The sequence below is a fragment of the Narcine bancroftii genome, chromosome 3 (genome assembly GCF_036971445.1).
Source record: "Narcine bancroftii isolate sNarBan1 chromosome 3, sNarBan1.hap1, whole genome shotgun sequence".
NCBI classification, from domain to species: domain Eukaryota; kingdom Metazoa; phylum Chordata; class Chondrichthyes; order Torpediniformes; family Narcinidae; genus Narcine; species Narcine bancroftii.
Window position 1 is genome coordinate 167,664,203 of NC_091471.1, and position 17,614 is coordinate 167,681,816.

Below are 17,614 nucleotides of genomic sequence, written 5' to 3' on the forward strand. Positions count from 1 at the left end.
AATGTTGCCAGGACTTGGGCACCTAAGGCTGGGGCTTTATTCCCTGGAGCACATGATGATGAGGGGTGATCTAATAGAAGTGTACAAAAGATGAGAGGAAAAAATTGGGTGAACACAGAGAGTCTTTTTTCCTGAATAGGAGTATCAGTACCAGAGAACAGTTTAAAGTGAGTGGGGATACATTTACTTGGAACATGAAGGGTAACATTTTTGGATGTATGGAACAAGCTGCCAGAGGAAGAATTTGAGGAACGTCCTATGGCAACTTTTAAGAAGCATTTTGATGGATTGGATAGGTTAAAATATGGGATATGAGGGATATATGCCAAACGCAGGCAAGTGAAAGAAGTGTCATCATGGGCCAGATGGGCTAAAGGACCTGTTTCGATGCTGAATGATTCTTTGATTGCAAAGAGGTTGAAGAAGAATGCAGCTATAAATGTGCACAGGAAGTGTTGAATGTTGGCTTATGTAAACAAGTCAAGTGGTTGGACCACATAAGTGCTATACATATATATATAGGCACTTTTTCATTTTTAAAGTAAACCCCCTCAATGAAGCCTTTCGCCTCCTTTCTTCGTGATGATAAGTAGAACTTATCCAAAGTGTATTAGCATCCCAGATCCATGATGATGGGAAAACATTGAAAAGCAGGAGCAAAATTAGGCTATTGAATCCTTCAGACCTTCTTCACCATTTAACATGATCATGGATGATCATCCATTCCAACACCCTGTTCCTGTTCTCTCCCATATCCTTTGATTCTTCGAACATCAGGAAACATATACGTCTCCTTCTTGAATAGATTTAATGTAATGAACAAATGTCAAAAAGTTCGAAACCATTGGCTAACACATTAAAAAGCTAAACACTCTAGCTTCTACCACAAGAGGGTTCTCTTCCCTTTGAAGAAGGCAAAGGACAATTTTGTAATTGATAGCACAATGGAGAAATGAAATCAGAAATGTGTCTCAGAGACAACTTCATGTGAACCAATAGTTAATGGCACATAAATTCCCAACTGTCAAATCAAGGAATTGCTCTGCATTTATGAGTTGGATACCTAATTGAGTAACCTCGTGAAACTCCCTCAAGTGGCATTTCGGCAACACCAGCTTCTGAAGAATTTGTTAAAATTAGGCTGATGGAAAGTATCCATCATCACATTGTCATTAATTGTAATCTATTCTTCTGCCAATATATTAAGTGATAATACATCATTAGTTCTTTGGGCACAATATGAGAAATTGCTAGATTTCATTGGATGTATTAAATATTCAGATCAGAAAGAAAAATTTTGAATCAGGAATTTCTCAACTGGGTTCTAATATGTGAATAGACTGGATTAGAATGGAAAAAATAAACTAATTATTTTGTAGTTCCCCGAGAGTTTCGGCTGAGACACTAAAAAGCTAAACACTCTGGCTTCTGCGTGTAAGTATTCATGTTATTCACAAGAGCTTCAAATGGCCCTGTGTGTGACTGCAACGGTTTATAAAGTAATGGTGCATGAGCAGTTATTTTGGTATTATATGGAGCAGTTTGCCAAATATATATGGTAAATGATTCTGAATGACAGAAAAGCATTATGAAACCTACAAATAATGTCTGTTTTAAATCATCTTTAATCATCTTGTCTGCCTCCTGCCAGTTGTAGTGCTAAACCGCCAAGACCACATGGGCACCAGGTAATGTTCCTGCCAAGGAACTTGTTGCAAACTTCACTGTGTTTTCACAGCACATGTGCTGCTCACAGTGGCTCTGTACCACCTAAATTAACATAGTTCCTAAAGAAAATGGCAGCACTGCTGTTGGTGCAAACCCAAGAGAGCAAAGTGCAGTGACACATTGTTAGTCCAAAGGGTTCAACCATCTGGTCTAAATGCCGGTGGCTCCATATCTTCTTTAAAGGGCCTGTTAAAGGAGCCAATGGTGTTTGTAAGTAAAATTTTGCAACTGCAAGCTTTGTGCCCAAGATGGCAACACCTATGCTCGGCAGCGACCACGAGGGTTTGCAGACACCAGTGGAGCAGGGACCGATGCAAAGTACAAGAAATGGGGAGAACATCCCATTTAGAAGGAGAAGCAGAAGAGACAACTCTATAAGACATTGACCATGGCAGTGGACCATTGAGGAGCTCAGTGGTTGAAGAAAACACACAGGCTGCAGGTGACCTACGGTCGAGGAACCCACACAGGTTGTGGGCTGCTGGAAACTGCCTCATGGGCACGAGGTATTGGAACCAGGATTCAAGTGGGTGCTGAGGGCAAGAAATGGTTCTGAAAGGCCTCGGGCACTAAAGTCTTCCTGATCACATCAGAGGTTTAGATCTGGAGTTCAGGTTGCCAATGGATTACACAGGACTCTGTGTGGCTGTAGAGGCTGCGAGATCAATGGAGCGATTCTGAAGGTACTCTCTTTTGCTTCTATTGTGTTTGCAAAATACATTGGAAAGAATTTAGCAAGTTTCCTTCATTAATAATAGTCACTAACCTTTGTTGTGTGATGGTTTAGCCTGGGTGTTACCCACAGTCTGCCAGTATGTGCCCTTGGATCCATGGTGAGTGCCCTTCTTAGAGTTTTCTTGTGTGTCCCCAGTGGAAATTCTGCGGGCGGTACCTTCAAGAAGTGCTACACAAATCCCTGATGGAAAAGACAACAACATTAACACGATTACCATACAGTCAAAAATTAATACCAATTAATCCAGTGGCAAAACCTCAGGGCCATGCCTTGGGAACATGCAATCTCTCGCAAAAGCAAAGGAAGGAGTTCATCACTTTAGACACTACTCAACACCCTGCAGCATCTACCACCACCTGCACTGTGTGTGAAGGAGTCTGCAGTCAACATGTTTCCCTCATTATTACCTCAGAGCCTTCAAAACCGGCGTGATAGTGCTGTATCTCATCCTTGGTAGCAAGGCACCACCTAAAATGTCAGGCAAACACATGCAAGCATGGAATTGGGTATATATAAGTGTAAAGTGTCTGGATCAGAGATACAGAGGATAAGAATAAATTCCTGAGCGTCGCTATCTTGGAGGACCTTTCTTGAACCCAACACACTAATGCATTTTAAAGAATGCATGTCAGCGCCTCTACTTCCTCAAGAGTTTGCTGATGTTTGGTGTGACATCAAAAACATTGGCAAAGTTCTACAGATGAGTAGTGGAAACTGTACTGCCTGGTGTGGGAGCACCAATATCTCTGAAGGGAAAACCCTACAAAATATAGTGGATACAGCCCAGTACATCACAGGCAAAACTCTCCCCACCATCGAGAAAATCTATAGGGAATGCTGATGACAAAGAGTAGCAGCAATCATCAAGAATCCACACCACCCAGGACATTCTCGGTTCTCACTGCTACCATCAGAAAAGAGGTATCTGTGCCACAAGACTTGCACCACCAGGTTCAGGAATAGCTGCTACCCCTCCACCATCAGACTCCTCAACAACAAACTCAGAGACTCATTTAAAGACATTTACTCTGCACATTATTTATTACTAAATATATTTTCTGTATTGCTCGATTTGTTCACATTTCTTTCTTTGGTTACATTCCTCTTTTTTTTATATGTATCTATTCTTGAGTAGTCTTACGCACTACCAATAAGTGGAATTTTTTTCTGGCTCTCAGGAAAAAGAATCTAAAAGAATATAATGTTATGTATGTACACTGACAATAAATTTGAACTTTGCACTGTGCATGCATGTGTGCGTGTATGTGTGTGCATGAATGCATGTGTGTGCATGTGTGCATGTGTTTGTGTGTGTCTATATGAACACATGGACACATAAATGTGCTTACAAGCATACGAATTTCCCAGAAATGAAGTTTCTGAAATGGTTCTGTGGGTGGAATTAGTTGCTAATTCAACTGAACATTGGCAAATTTTTTAATGATTGAAAAACTTTTCCCTCCCTGATGATTTCAATATTTGGTGTTCCTCTTTATTTTTGAAACAGATTTCGGAACAAAGTTTTGAACAGGTATTTATACAGTGCAGCATGGAATTATTTCACATAGCTTTGAGGTTCCCTAATTCATGAAACCAGCACATTTATAACCAAGGAGGCATTGTGAAGAATGGAGTTGCTGAAAAGCTCCCATCCTGTTCATTGAAATGGGTGGCCACTGGGAGATCCCCACCATTGTAACAGACAGAGCTGAGGTACTCAATGAAGTGATCTCTCAGTGTATATCTGGTCTTTCCAATATAGAGAAGACCAAAAACAAGAGCACCAGATGTAGTAGATGACTCCTGAAGATTCACAAATGATACTTCAATTGGAAGGACTGTTTGGAGCCTAGAATAGTGGTGAGGGAGGAGGTGTGGGTGCAAGTGGAACACTTGCTGCCATCAAAGGGGAAGGTGCCAATGGGGTGATTGGTTGAAAGGGAGGAATGGATAACAGAGTCACAGAGGAAGCGGTCCTGCAGAAGGCAGAGAGGGGAGGAGAAGGAAAGATGCATCTGATGTAGAAGGTGGAGGAAATGGCGGAGGATGATATGTTGAATCCAGAGGCTGGTGAGGAGTTAGGTGAGGACAAGGAGAATCCTGTCCTTGTTGCATGTGGGGCAGAGGGTACAGTGCAGATGTGTGGGTATTGGAGCATATATGCAGCAAAGGGCTGAGTTGATGGAGGTAGAGGGGAAGTCACAGTTTTTGTAGAAGAATAACATCTCTAATGATCAGACAAGGAAAATCTTGTCTTGGGAGCACATAAGAAATAGGAGCAGAAGTAGGCCATATGGTCCATCAAGCCTTCTCCTCCATTCAATGAGACAATTGCTGATCTGATGATAGGCTCACCTCCACCTACCTGTCTTTTCCCCATATTCCTAATTTCCCATCTATATAAAAATCTATCCAAACTTGTTTTAAATATATTTATTGAGGTAGCCTCCACTGCTTCAATGGCAGAGAATTCCATAGATTCACCATCAATTCCTCCTCATCTTCATCCTAAATCCTTCTACCCTGGATCTTGAGGCTATGCCCCCTAGTTCTAATCTCCTCCACAAAATGGGAACAAATTAACTACCACGATCTTATCTATGCCTTTTGAAATTTTACATGTTTCTATAAGATCCCCCCTCATTCTTCTAAATTTCAGCAAGTACCATCCCAGACAACTCACTCTTTCCTCATAGGCTAATCCCTTCATATCTGTAATTAACCTGGTGAACCTCCTCTGCACCACCTCCAAAGCCAGTACATCCTTCCTCAAGTAAGGAGACCAGAACTGCATGCAGTACTCCTGATGCTACCTCACTATTACCTTGTAATGTTCCAACACAACCTCCCCGCTCCTACATCCCATTTGTCTTCTTGATGCGAGAGAGATGGGAAATTGAATAAAAGTAATAGAATTGTTACAAGAGGCAGTGTGTACAGAGGGATAGTTGAGGAAGCTGTGGAAGTTCATAGGTTGTAAAGATATCTGTCAAGAGTTTATCTCCTGAGATGAAGACAGAGAGAGGTCGAAAAAGAGGACATTGTTGCTAGAGACTAAATGAAATTGAGGTCACATCGGAGATTTATTTCTCTGGGTCGCCGGGGCCATTGTGAGAGTTCATGTCCGAGGCTCAGTCCTGTAGGTTGTCGGGCAAGTTGGGAGATTATGATGGAGGCTTGGTCCTGTGAGTCATCAGGGCCGATGTGGAGAACTGAGTTGGAGACTTGGTTCTGTAGGCCACTGGGACCAGGGTGGAGACTCACATCAGAGGATACAGAAGCAGCGGGGAGGAGAGCTTCCGATCCTTGATGAACACAAGGTGAGTGCAGAACTAGCAGTTAATGGAGTGTAGGGAGGTCCACGTCAGGTTGCGATGAGTGAGGTTTGGAATTGCGGTAGTGAGATTATGCTGGTATCTGCGCATTGAGGCAAGGGTGATCTGATGGAGATCAGTTAGAGCCGAGGTGCTCAACCAATCAATTTTCCAGTTTATGTACAGTCTCCCCAATATAGAGGAGACCTCACCGGGAGCACCAAATACAGTCGATGACCCCTGCAGATTCACAAGTGAAATGTTGCTTCTCTTGGAAGGATTGCTTGGGCCCCATATGGTGGTGAGGGAAGAGGTGCAGGTGCAAGTGCAGTTTCCCTTGAGGTCACAGGCTAGGTACCAAGGCAGCGAGTTTGTGGAGGGGTGGGAGGAGTGGATGAGGGAGTCACAGAGGGAGCAGTCCCTGCACAAGGCAGAGAGTGGAAGAGGGGGAAAGATATGTCTAGTGGTGGGATCATGTAGTAGGTGGTGGAAATGGTGGAGGATGATATGTTGAATGTGGAGTCTTGTGGGGTAGGTAGATGAGGAAATGGAGAATCCTGTCCTTGTCAAGGAACTGGAAAGGAAATATAGTTTTGAAGGGTTAAATGAGGAAGTAATGTAGCAAGTAATATACATGCTTGAGTTTAATACATATGGGAGAGAGATGTGTTGGAACTGATCAGGTGTTATTACTGTTATTTTTGAAGTGATCAGTGGATTTGATTGGATAATCACACAAAAAATTAATTCCTCTGTTATAGAATTTTTTGAGGAGGTTTTCAAAAAAGTAGATGAAGGAAAGGTTGTGGATGTTGTCTACATGAACTTTAGAAAGGCCTTTGACAAGGTCCCACTGGGAGGTTAGTTCAGAAGGTTCAGACACTAGGTATCCATTGAAAGGTTGTAAAATGGATTCAATGGGAGAGTGGTAGTGGATGATTGCTTCTCAGACTAGAGGCCTGTGACTAGTGGTGTCCCTCAGGGTGTAAGGACCATTGTTCTTTGTTGTCTATATCAATGATCTTGATGATAATGTGGCAAATTGGATCAGCACATTTGCTGATGTCACTAAGATCGGAGGCATTGCAGACTGTGAGAAAGGATTTCAAAGCTTGTAGAGGGATCTAAACCAACTGGAAATATGGGCCAGAAAATGGCAGATGAAATTTAATGCAGACAAGTGTGAGGTATTGCATTTTGGAAGGACAAACCAAGGTAGGACAGACATAGGAAATGGTAGGGCACTGAGGAGTGCAGAGAAACAAGGGGATCTGGGAATACAGATACACTGTTTCCTAAAAGTGGTGTCACATGTAGAGAGGGTTGGAAAAAAAGCTTTTGGGAACTTGGCATGTCAGAATATAGAGTACAAGAGGTGAGATATTATGGTGAGGTTGTTTAAGACATTGGTGAGGCCAAATTTGGAGTATTGTGTGCAGTTCTGGTTACCAAACTATAGGAAGGACATCAGTAAGATTGAAAATGTGCAGAGAAAATTTTCTAGGATATTGCTGGGTCTTCAGGAATTGAGTTACAGGAAAAGATTAAGCATGTTGGGGACTTTATTCCTTAGAGTGTAGAAGAATGAGAGGAGATTTGATAGAGGCTTACAAAATTATGAGGAGAATAGGCAGTGTAAATGCAAGTAGGCTTTTTCCACTTAAATTGGGAGAGATAAAAATGAGAGGATATGGGTGTAGGGTGAAAGGGGAAAGGTTTAAGGGGAACATCTTTACTCAGAGAATGGTGGGAGTTTGGAACAAACTGCCATCTGACATGGTAAATGAAGGCACACTCTTAAGTTTTAAGAATAAATTGGATAGATAAATGATTGGAAGTGGTCTGGTGAGTTATGGAAAGGGAGCAGGTCAGTGGCATTGACTAGAAGGGTTGAATGGCCTGTTTTCTGTGCTGTAGTTTTCTATGCTTCTAAGAACAAGAACACAGAAACCTAATAGCCTGAATACACCTGAGATTGTCTGATCTTGGAAGCTAAGCAGCCTCAAGCTAATGTACTCGGAGGGGAGACTGCCTATGAACACCAGGTGCTGTAGGTTTCTGTGAGGGGTGCTGAACAAAAATGGTGACCCTCTGTCAGCCTATTGGTAGGCAAAAGTTGAAGAATTTCATGTATGTTACATTATAAATGTAGAATTACATGACAATAATGGAGCCTTTACCTTTACCTTTTTACCTTTAATATTAATATTAGAATCATGCTCCACAGGAATAAAATCTAAGGATGATTTCTTAGAAAAATGGTGATCAAAATCTATTATAAAATCTCTCTCTCCCAAAAGCTGCAGATTCTGAGCAAGTTAAATTGTTAGGTGTGAAGGTGGCAGATTATTTTGCAAATGATTCATGGCATATGGAACACATGGGAAAAAATGAATTGAGGTAGAGGTGAGTTCTGATGACATGATAGAATGATATGTTAGAGAGTGAACGGCTTGCCCTGTTGTTTTCCTAATGTTTTTTGGTTTGATATATCTTAGCCTTCTGCTCAGATGAATAATGGCTCCAGATCATCCTCATGCTTCTTACAGGAGATATCTGTCCTAATTTCTCATTTGAAAAGATTGTCCAACCATGATAGCCTTGACAGATCATAGATCAGGGCACAGAAGGAGACCATTTAAGCTACCCTGTCTCTCCAAGTACTGTGCCTCAGAGTGACTGTCCACTCCGGTGGAGAAGAGGTCCTTTTCTAAGTCCTACTGTTTTTCGAACTGCAGGTATATCTACTTTGTGGGCATTATACCCTACCCTTCAACAGAAGACGGAAGTTGAAGATGGAAGAAACCATTGAGTTTTCACCAAGATCACCACTTCTCTGACCAGTTGCTTTCACAAAGACTTGTCATAATTAAGGGGCTAAGTTGAATTGATAATGCTGCTGCTATGGAGTAGAAGTGTCTGGCAACATAATGGTCCATCTCGCCTGGCAGAGATATTGGCTGGCTCTTGGGGAGACCACAATTTTAGTCTTTGTATGAATGATTCCTGATGGAGTCATCTTCTCCAATGTTCAAAGGAGTAGGGGATCAAGCTAGGACCCCAACATCACAATGTGGATTCCTTGTAAATCACTTTGAGTGGAGATGTCTGCAGAGCATACAGAACCAGTTAATTCATTGATGTCGTGGTTACTGTGCATCTGAGAGAGGAGTATTAACCACTTAGAGAAAGGTATTGCCTTCAACAACAACAGATCATCAGCATGGATGAAATCCAGCAGATTCCTTTTTAAAGAAATTGGCAGAACCAAATTTCCCACCACAAGCAAGTTCAACATCCATTTATTACAAACTGATGCTTGTGGTGACTGTATGAAGTCAGGAAGTAAAAGAGTGTGATATTTCTTCCATTCCTGCCACTTCAAGTCAAATTCATTGCTTTTTTTTTGGGGAGTTGCATGATTTCCAATGGAACCAAAAAACAGTAGCATGGTGCACAGATGTGATCTCATCTTTCTCCACTTTGCTTCCATGAATCATAATGTACTCAGCTGCCTTGGTAGTGCTGCTATTTTCTGGCACAAGGTACAGAATACCAAAGTCCAGCATCTCCAGATTCCAACAGACAACAAACTCTTGAACCTTCTTGAATTACCCAAACCATAAACTATTCCAGGACCACCAAAATCCAGCAGAGATCATTTGTTGACATGATTAAAAGATCTTGTTTTTAGCAAAAACTGCAAATACTGTATTAATATTTATTTATCTACCATTATATTTCAATTTATTGTCTCTGTCTCAAGGCATATTATGATCATTTAATTTATACAATTGTTGTTGATGTATCTTATGTATCTGTAAGGCTCCAGCAAGTATGAATTTTGGTGCATTTGTACTTTGTACTTATGTATCACATCACATCATATCATACCATATCACATCTTATTGGAAAGAAAAATAGATCAAACCAGTGGTTCTCAACCTTTTTCTTTCCACTCACGTACCACTTTAAGTAATCCTTATGCCATAGGTGCTCTTTCCCCTCACATACTGCTTTAAGTAATCGCTATGCCATAAGAGCTTTGTGATTAATAAGGGATTGCTTAAGGTGGTATGTGGGTGGAAAGAAAAAGGTTGAAAACCACTGTTTTAATCATACTTAATTGACTCGTTATGTGCATGGTTTCAGAACTCCAAAGAAAATAGGCCAATGACAATTTTTCTCAAGCAAAATATTTCAGTAACAATTGGGTCTTGAGCAATGATTCTCAACCTTCCCTTCCCACTCACATTCCACCTTAAGCCATCCCTTATTAATCACAAAGCTCTTATGGCATAGCGATTACTTAAAGCAGAATGTGAGGGGAAAGAAAAAGGTTGAGAATCACTGGATCAAACTATTAGTTCAATGATGAAAGATTGTTGTAGCAGACTGCTGCACAGAGAGACCTGAGAGTGCTTGTGCATGAATCACAAAATGTAAGGTCGTTAGGATTTTGGCCTTCATTGCAGGGAGGTTCTGCCACAGTGCATAGGATACTGGAGAGGCTGTGCCTAGAGTGCTGTATCCTGTTCTGTTTTCGTTATTTGAGAAAAAAATATATTGACTTTGGCAATGATGCAGTGGAGGCTTACAAGATTTCTTCCAGAGAAAAGAGGGTTAGTCTATGAGAAGAGTTTGAGTCATCTGGGACTGTATTCACTGGAACTGAGATGGGATCTTATAGAAACATAAATTATGAAAGAGATAGATAAGGTGAGAAAATAGGCAGCAATGTTGTTTCCATTGGTAGGTGAAACCAGAACTAGGGGATATAATTTCAAAATTTGGGGATTAGGTTTAGGATAGAGAATCTGCTTTTCCCACAGAACAATTAATCTATGGAATTGTCTGGCCAAGGAAGCAGTAGAGGATGGCTCATTAAATATATTTAAGACATAGTCAGATAAAATTTTCCATATTAGGGTTACAGAGGAAAGGCAGGTAGGTTGAGTTGAATCCACAGCCAAATCAGACAAATTCTTATTGAATGGTGGATCCGGCTCAATGGGTCAGATCACATACTCCTGCTCCTCTGTCTTACGTTTTTTTAAAATGTTATGTCATTTCTCCACCCAGGACTTCTGTATAGTTCTGATGCAGAAGCTTAGCACAACAGTAGGTGCCTAAATGCAGTGGGACAATTTAGAAAATTTGGTGAAGGGCTGAAGCCTGAAACAAGGTATGAAAAATGTTGCCAGGTGCCTGAACGAAATGGGTGAGGGAGGGCACACCAGCAAATAGGGAGAGGAAAGATGGCTTTGTGAATAGAGAGGAATGGGGGGGTAGAGAGTTAGAGAAAAGAAGACAAAGGGAAAAGGAAGGGAGGGAGGACAGAGAGTAGGCTAGCAGAAACCAGAGAAGTTGATGATAATGCCATCTGTTGGAGAGTGCCCAGATAGAAAATAAAATGCTAGTCGTCCATTTTATGGGTGGGCTTGGCGGGAAAGTTCAAGAGGGTATGGACAGATATGTGAGCATGGGAGTGGAGCATGGAATTTGAAGTGTTTGGACACTGACACAGATGTGGAGAGGATGAAGGTGCTCAGTGAAACAATCCCCCAGTCTATACCCAGTTTCTCTAATGTCGAGAAGGCTTCAAAGGGAGCACCAGATACAGTAGATAACTCCCCTGGATGAACAAGTGAAGAGTTGCTTCATTTGAAAGGATTGATTGGGGCCCCGGACTGTGGTGAGGGAAGAGGCACCACCATTCAGGGCTCTAATTGGTCCTTCAAGTGAAGCAATAATTCACTTGTGTATCCATGAGAGCTATCTACTGCATTTGGTGCTCACTTTGTGGCATTCTTTACATCAGAGATACTGGGCATAGATTAGGAGATCGCTTCACTGTTCAATCCACATCAGTGATAGGGATCTACCAGAGGCCAACCACTTCAATTCCATGCCCCACTCCCATGTTCACGTCTGTTCATAGTCTCATGTACTATCCCACCTTACCTTGATGAAGGGCTCAAACCCAAAATGTTGGTTATATATCTTTATCTTTGCTACTTTTTTTAAATTTTTTTAATTTTTTATTTTTCACACCATAAATCACATTAGCCATGATATACACTTTTTCTTTTTCACACATATACAGTGACTTTTTCTCCCCCCCCTCCCTCCTCCCAAGCCACCCCCCCACCCCCCCCTCTCATCCATTTTAGGTATACAATCTAGGTTGCATTAAACCAGTCAGACAATGTTGTCATTCAACAAAAATACACCAGAAATTCTACTGAGTCCATTCTTTTCTTTCCTTCTCCTTCCATCAACTTAGGTAATGTTTGTCCCTGGTAGGTTTTCGCTATTGTATTTAATGTAAGGCTCCCATATTTGTTCGAATATTTCAATATTATTTCTTAAACTATATGTTACTTTTTCTAATGGAATACATTTATTTATGTTAAACCTGCAATGGAGAAGAGAAGCATATATCATTCTGCTTCAGCAACAGGATGCCATCAGCAGCCTCCAACCGATTGCAAAAGACCTAGAATGAACTTCCACAGACTTATCTTCTATTGCATTCAAATGTTATGAGACTGCACTGCATTCTTCTTATGCTTCACGTCCAGCCTAATATTTGCTGTTGACCAGAAGAGCTTTATGTTCTTCCTCACTGGGACTCAATACCCCTCTCTGGATCCTAGACTTCCTAATGGAAATACCACAGTCTGTCTGGGTCGGTAGCAGAATACCTTGCACCATCTCACTGAGCACTGGGGCACCTCAGGGCTGTGTGTTCAGTCTGCTCCTTTTCACTCTACTGACCCATGACTATATCGCCCAATCTAGCTTTAACACTGTCATCAAGTTTGCAATAGGTGGCCTCATCAGCAACAACAATGTGTCACACTACAAAGAAGAGGTGGAAAATCTCGTGAAATGGCTGAGTTAACAACTTAAGTCTCAACATGGACAAGATGAAGAAAATGATCGTTGTCTTTAGGTGGACCAAGAATGATCACCCTTCGCTACACATCAAAAACTCTGTTTTAGAGAGAGTGGAGAGCAGCAAGTTCCTTGGAGTTCACTTTACTAGTGACCTTTTGTGGACGCTCAACTTGTCAGGAAGGTGCAACACCGACTGCACTTCCTGAGAAGACTGAAGTGGACAAGGCTACCGGCCACTATTATGTCATCCTTCTATAGGAGCTCTATCGAGTGCATCCTGACCAGATGGAGCACAGTGCGGTACAGTTGCTGCAGAGAAATGGATCGGAGGTCAATCCACAGGACAATAGTAGTGGCAGAGAGGATCACTGGCGTCTTGCTCCCTACCATCAATGTGATCAACTGGGATCATTGGCTGAAGAGAGCACACAAAATCATTAAGGACCCATCAGCTGCTCCCACTGGGGAAAGAGATACAGGAGTATCAGAGCCAGCACCACCAGACTGAGGAACAACTTCTTCCTACAGGCAGTGAGAATGCTGAACGACCAAAGGAACTGCTCACACTAATGATCTGAGACTCTCATTTGTATAAAACAATATTTATTTATTATTTTTATCAATAAAATACATATCCTGCATATGTATTATTTCTCTGTATGTGTGTTATGTCTGGTTGTGTGTCTGCATGTTTTGCACCGAGGTCCAGAGACATTGTTTTGTAGGGTTGTACTTTTATAATCAGATGGCAATAAACTTAACTCGATTTGTCTTGACTTGAAGTTGTGGAAAAGTGCCAATAAGTCCACATTGGCATTTGTTCCCCCAAGACAGATTCTTCACCCCATGCCCCAACCCCACAGTTTTGCGACAGAAATTCTGGGACACTATCTCAAGCATGAAAATTCCAAGCCCACTAGGCAAGCCCTGACTATGATTTCCCACCTGTGACTCTCCTTAGCCTCCTCATGGAGCCTACACAGATGATAAACCTGCTGGAGTTCTCCAGTAGATAGATCAGGTTCTACCTGGTGAAGGAATGACCACCTATTGACTTGAGTGGAGAAGATCAGTGGCAAGGTGAACAGCAATGATAAGGCAAGATAAGGTAATATGACCTTTTATGAGTTAAATACTTAAAAATGCTCCTAAATAACAACTTCTGAATGTTTTTTAATATTTCAATATTATAAAGAATGTATATTTTTGTTAATAATTCAATGTTTTGCTTAAGAATTTAGTTTCTGTTAATAATCTATTTTTCAATAATATTCTTGTTTAAAGATTAATATTGTTGTTAGATATTTAATAATCTTTCAATCTTTTTTTTGTTTAATTGTATTTGAATTGTTTGATAATGTTTCTGAATGTTTTTTTAGATGGGGCTTGCTTTGTCTCACCACATAAAAGCATGACATCGCACAAAGCCAGTTATTTGGGTTGGCCTGAATTTAATGTTATTGGATGACAAAACTTAATCAGAATGTACATTAAAAGCTCGCAAAGTACAATAAGGCTTATACTAATGGGGTAACATCCTAGTCATGAGCAGTGTTGGAATCTCTTCAGTTCCCATATTCATTCAGATACTGCAGAGGTGATTACATAATTGTATAACGCACCAAAAGGCTTATTGAATGTGTGAATGTGACGTGACTGGCATTTGAAGTCTGAACACTGAAACTGCAGTGATCTGAATCTAGCAGTAACCTGGTATAAATGAAAGTTAAATAAAGGTTCTTGGAGATCCATAGGACTGTCTCATCACTACTCCTCCCAGTCAGATTCAGATTTCAGATTTATCATAGATTTATTGATATCATGTACAACCCTGAGATTCTTTTTTTTTCCTGCACAGCAGGCAGAATGACCACTTTATTGGTAGGGATTAAAAAAAAACTTGTGTTGAGATATATGTTGATAAGGAAAATTGTTCCATGGCTGAATCCACAGCATCTCCTTCAGTGCAGCACCACAAACCCTGCAGGGCTGCCTCTGTTCAGCACCTTCAACAGCATAGGGTTACCTTAGTGCACCACCTCTACCACTGCAGCACCTCCACCAGTGCAGCACCTCAACCATTGGAGCACCACCACAGCAGCACCTCAACCAATATAGCATCTCCTTCACTGCAGTACCTCCACCAGCACAGCTCCTCAAACACTGAAGGGCTGCCTCAGTGCAGCACTTCCAATAGTACAGGGCTACCTTAGTACAGCTACTCTAATAATGCAGCACCTCCACCAGTGCAGCACCTTAAATGGTACTGTGCTCCCTCAGTGAGCACTTATAACTCTGCAGCGCTTCTTCAGTACAGAACCTCTAACAATGCAGCAATGCATCATTTCATCACCTCTACCAGTGCATGTTGCTTCAGTGCAGCACCAACAATGCCCACTGAAGATATGGACTGCCTATTTTACACTGCTCTGTTCTATTCCAAATCCCATGCCTTTGGCCAGCTTCTTTCTTTCTGCCAATTATTTTGAGAGTGACGGTAAACGTAATGGTTAGTGCAATGCTATTGCAGCGCCAGTGATCTGGGTTCCCTCCAAAAACATACAGGTTTGGTAGGTTAATTGGGTGTAATTGGGCGGTACAGGTTTCATGGCCCAGAGGGGTCTTCTACTATTCTGTATTGTCAGAATTTCAATACTCAGACCCACAAAGCAGTGAAATCGACGTCTACATACCATTACTGCAGTAATTCCCAGGGCAACACATGGCGTCTCTGTGGCATCGCTTCTTCCTCCGTCTGCAGGACAGGCAGGTCGGATACCCTTGGTGGTGTGAATGATGACAGTAGCCACTCAGGGCACACTCTTTATCGCTGCTACATGCCTGTTTCTGTAGAATTCAAAATAAAATCATTATGTAAATAATGAATTATTCTGAGACAGGGTGTGTAGCAAACACTGCAAATAGGTCTGGAGTGGGGGGGGGGGGGGGCGCATTGAGTGGAGGAAAAGCGTGGTTGAGGGGTGGGGGGGCAAAGACTGTTGAATATGCTCTGGGCATTTTACCCTGGAGGGAGGAATATCAGGTTTTGATGTGTTGTTGGTTGTAAAGAGTGGCTGCACTCAGCAAATTACCTCATGTTATTGAGTGCCTGTGAAAGATGGCTTTGTCTGAAATTATTTTCACACAGATATCCTCTTCTTATCTTATTCACAGAGTTATGTCTCCTCATACAAGGTCCCTTCACCCCATAGTAACCGTCACAGATTTTGCTTCACTATTTACCAAGTTATGTATGAGATACTGGATAAAACAGGAAGATAATTACCACAGCAGCATCACAGATGGGAGGCTCATGGAAAAGTGCTGCAAGTGTGGTGACACTAGAAAGATAACAATATAGTTATTAAAACTACACAGACAACATTTCTCGTCTGCGGGCTGAGTCAGTAAAACGTAAGTATCAGTGTCAATGTTACACATCATGGAACCAGGCCCTTTGGCCCAATTAGTCCATGCTGACTAAAAAAATGGTGCCGCTGTCAGACCTGCTGTAATGGCAGCACTTCCATTGGTGTGGATGGAGGAGAGCGGGAGTGAAGACATAGCACTGCTTTAAAGGGTTGAAATGACCAGTCCTATCTTCGGCGGCTCCGTGGAGCCATTAAATGTCCTGTTAGAGGAGCCGACAGTGTTTTTCAACTAAAATCCTGGATCCATGGATCTGGGTCCAAGATGGCAGCATGAGGGTTTGCAGCCTTCAGGGAGCAGCAGACCAGTGGAGGACACCCCCCCCCCCATGGAGAAGGAGAGGCAGAGGAGACAACTCCACAGGATGGTAACCATTACAGAGGATCAGCAAGGAGCTCAATGATAGAGGGACCCACACAGGCTGCGGGGGACATGGTCAGGAGACTTACATGACTGTAGGCTGCTGGAGACTAGCTCATGGGAACCAGGTATTGGAATCGGGATTCAAGTGGATGCTGAAGGCAAGAAGGGTTCCCAAATGGTCTCAGGGGCAGAAGGGTTCCTGATTGTGTTGGAGGTTTGGATCTGGAGCTTGGGTTGCCAATATATAGAACAGGAGTCTGAATTATTGCAGAGGCTGCAAGAGTGTTGGAGGTGAATCCACAGATACTCAGTGACTCTCCAAGTACTCCCTTTTTCTTCTCTTTCTCTCGTACTGTAAGAGGCACTGGGCGACACTTATGGCGATTCTTTGTCTGCTTTATGGCAAGCAGCAGGCAATTTTGTGTAATATTACATGTTTTGTGCTATTACATGATAATAAAGGCATGTGGAATCTTGACTAAGTTGTCTATCTAAGCTAGTTCTATCTGTCTGCATCGCCCTGTATCCCTCTAATCCTGTCCTATCCAACTCCCTGTCTAAATGACCTTATGCCAAAATCCACTGAGCCACCGTCCCACGAAGCATCATCCTCAGCATTTGGGAGGGGGTGCTGGGTGATTAAATGTTTTTGGCAATGGCATTCTCTTTTCTGTCCGCTGGGAAACAAAAACGGGTTCCTCGCATTGTCCTTTAACAGTGAAAGAATTCAGAAGCACAGCTATTATTATAAACAAGCATGAAACTAACTAAATACTTTCCCATTCAAACTTTATGATGAATTTATTTCTGATTCCAGTGATAGCTCTGCAATGCCATCACTGCTGGGAGGGTGTAATTACAAGGTCACATGGTTATAAAATACTGGGAATGATTTGTATTGAGATGCAGTCTTCAATGACTTCAGGATCACATGGCAGGGCAGTTCAAAAGCAATGAAGTATTTTGGAATTGTCATCACTGTCGGAAAATTTCATAGCCATCGCTTGCTCAAACAGAAATTACATCAGATCATCTGTTTGTCTAAATTCAAACAGTTCATAATAAATCCAAGTATGCAAATTTATAACAGAAATATAATATAAATGTATGATTTCAAAAGGAATCTCTTGTAGTCCCTGGT

General features: G+C 41.8%; 1 protein-coding gene across 1 annotated transcript in view; it reads right to left on the reverse strand.

Moving 5' to 3' along the window:
• Positions 1-17,614, reverse strand: part of dkk2 (dickkopf WNT signaling pathway inhibitor 2) — a 50,648-nt gene that overhangs the window by 7,502 nt on the left and 25,532 nt on the right. The window contains exons 2-3 of the mRNA XM_069925757.1: positions 15,375-15,528; positions 2,495-2,644 (exon numbers count right to left, since the gene is read on the reverse strand). Coding sequence (XP_069781858.1) covers positions 2,495-2,644; positions 15,375-15,528 — 304 coding nt within the window. The remainder of the gene's footprint in view (positions 1-2,494; positions 2,645-15,374; positions 15,529-17,614) is intronic.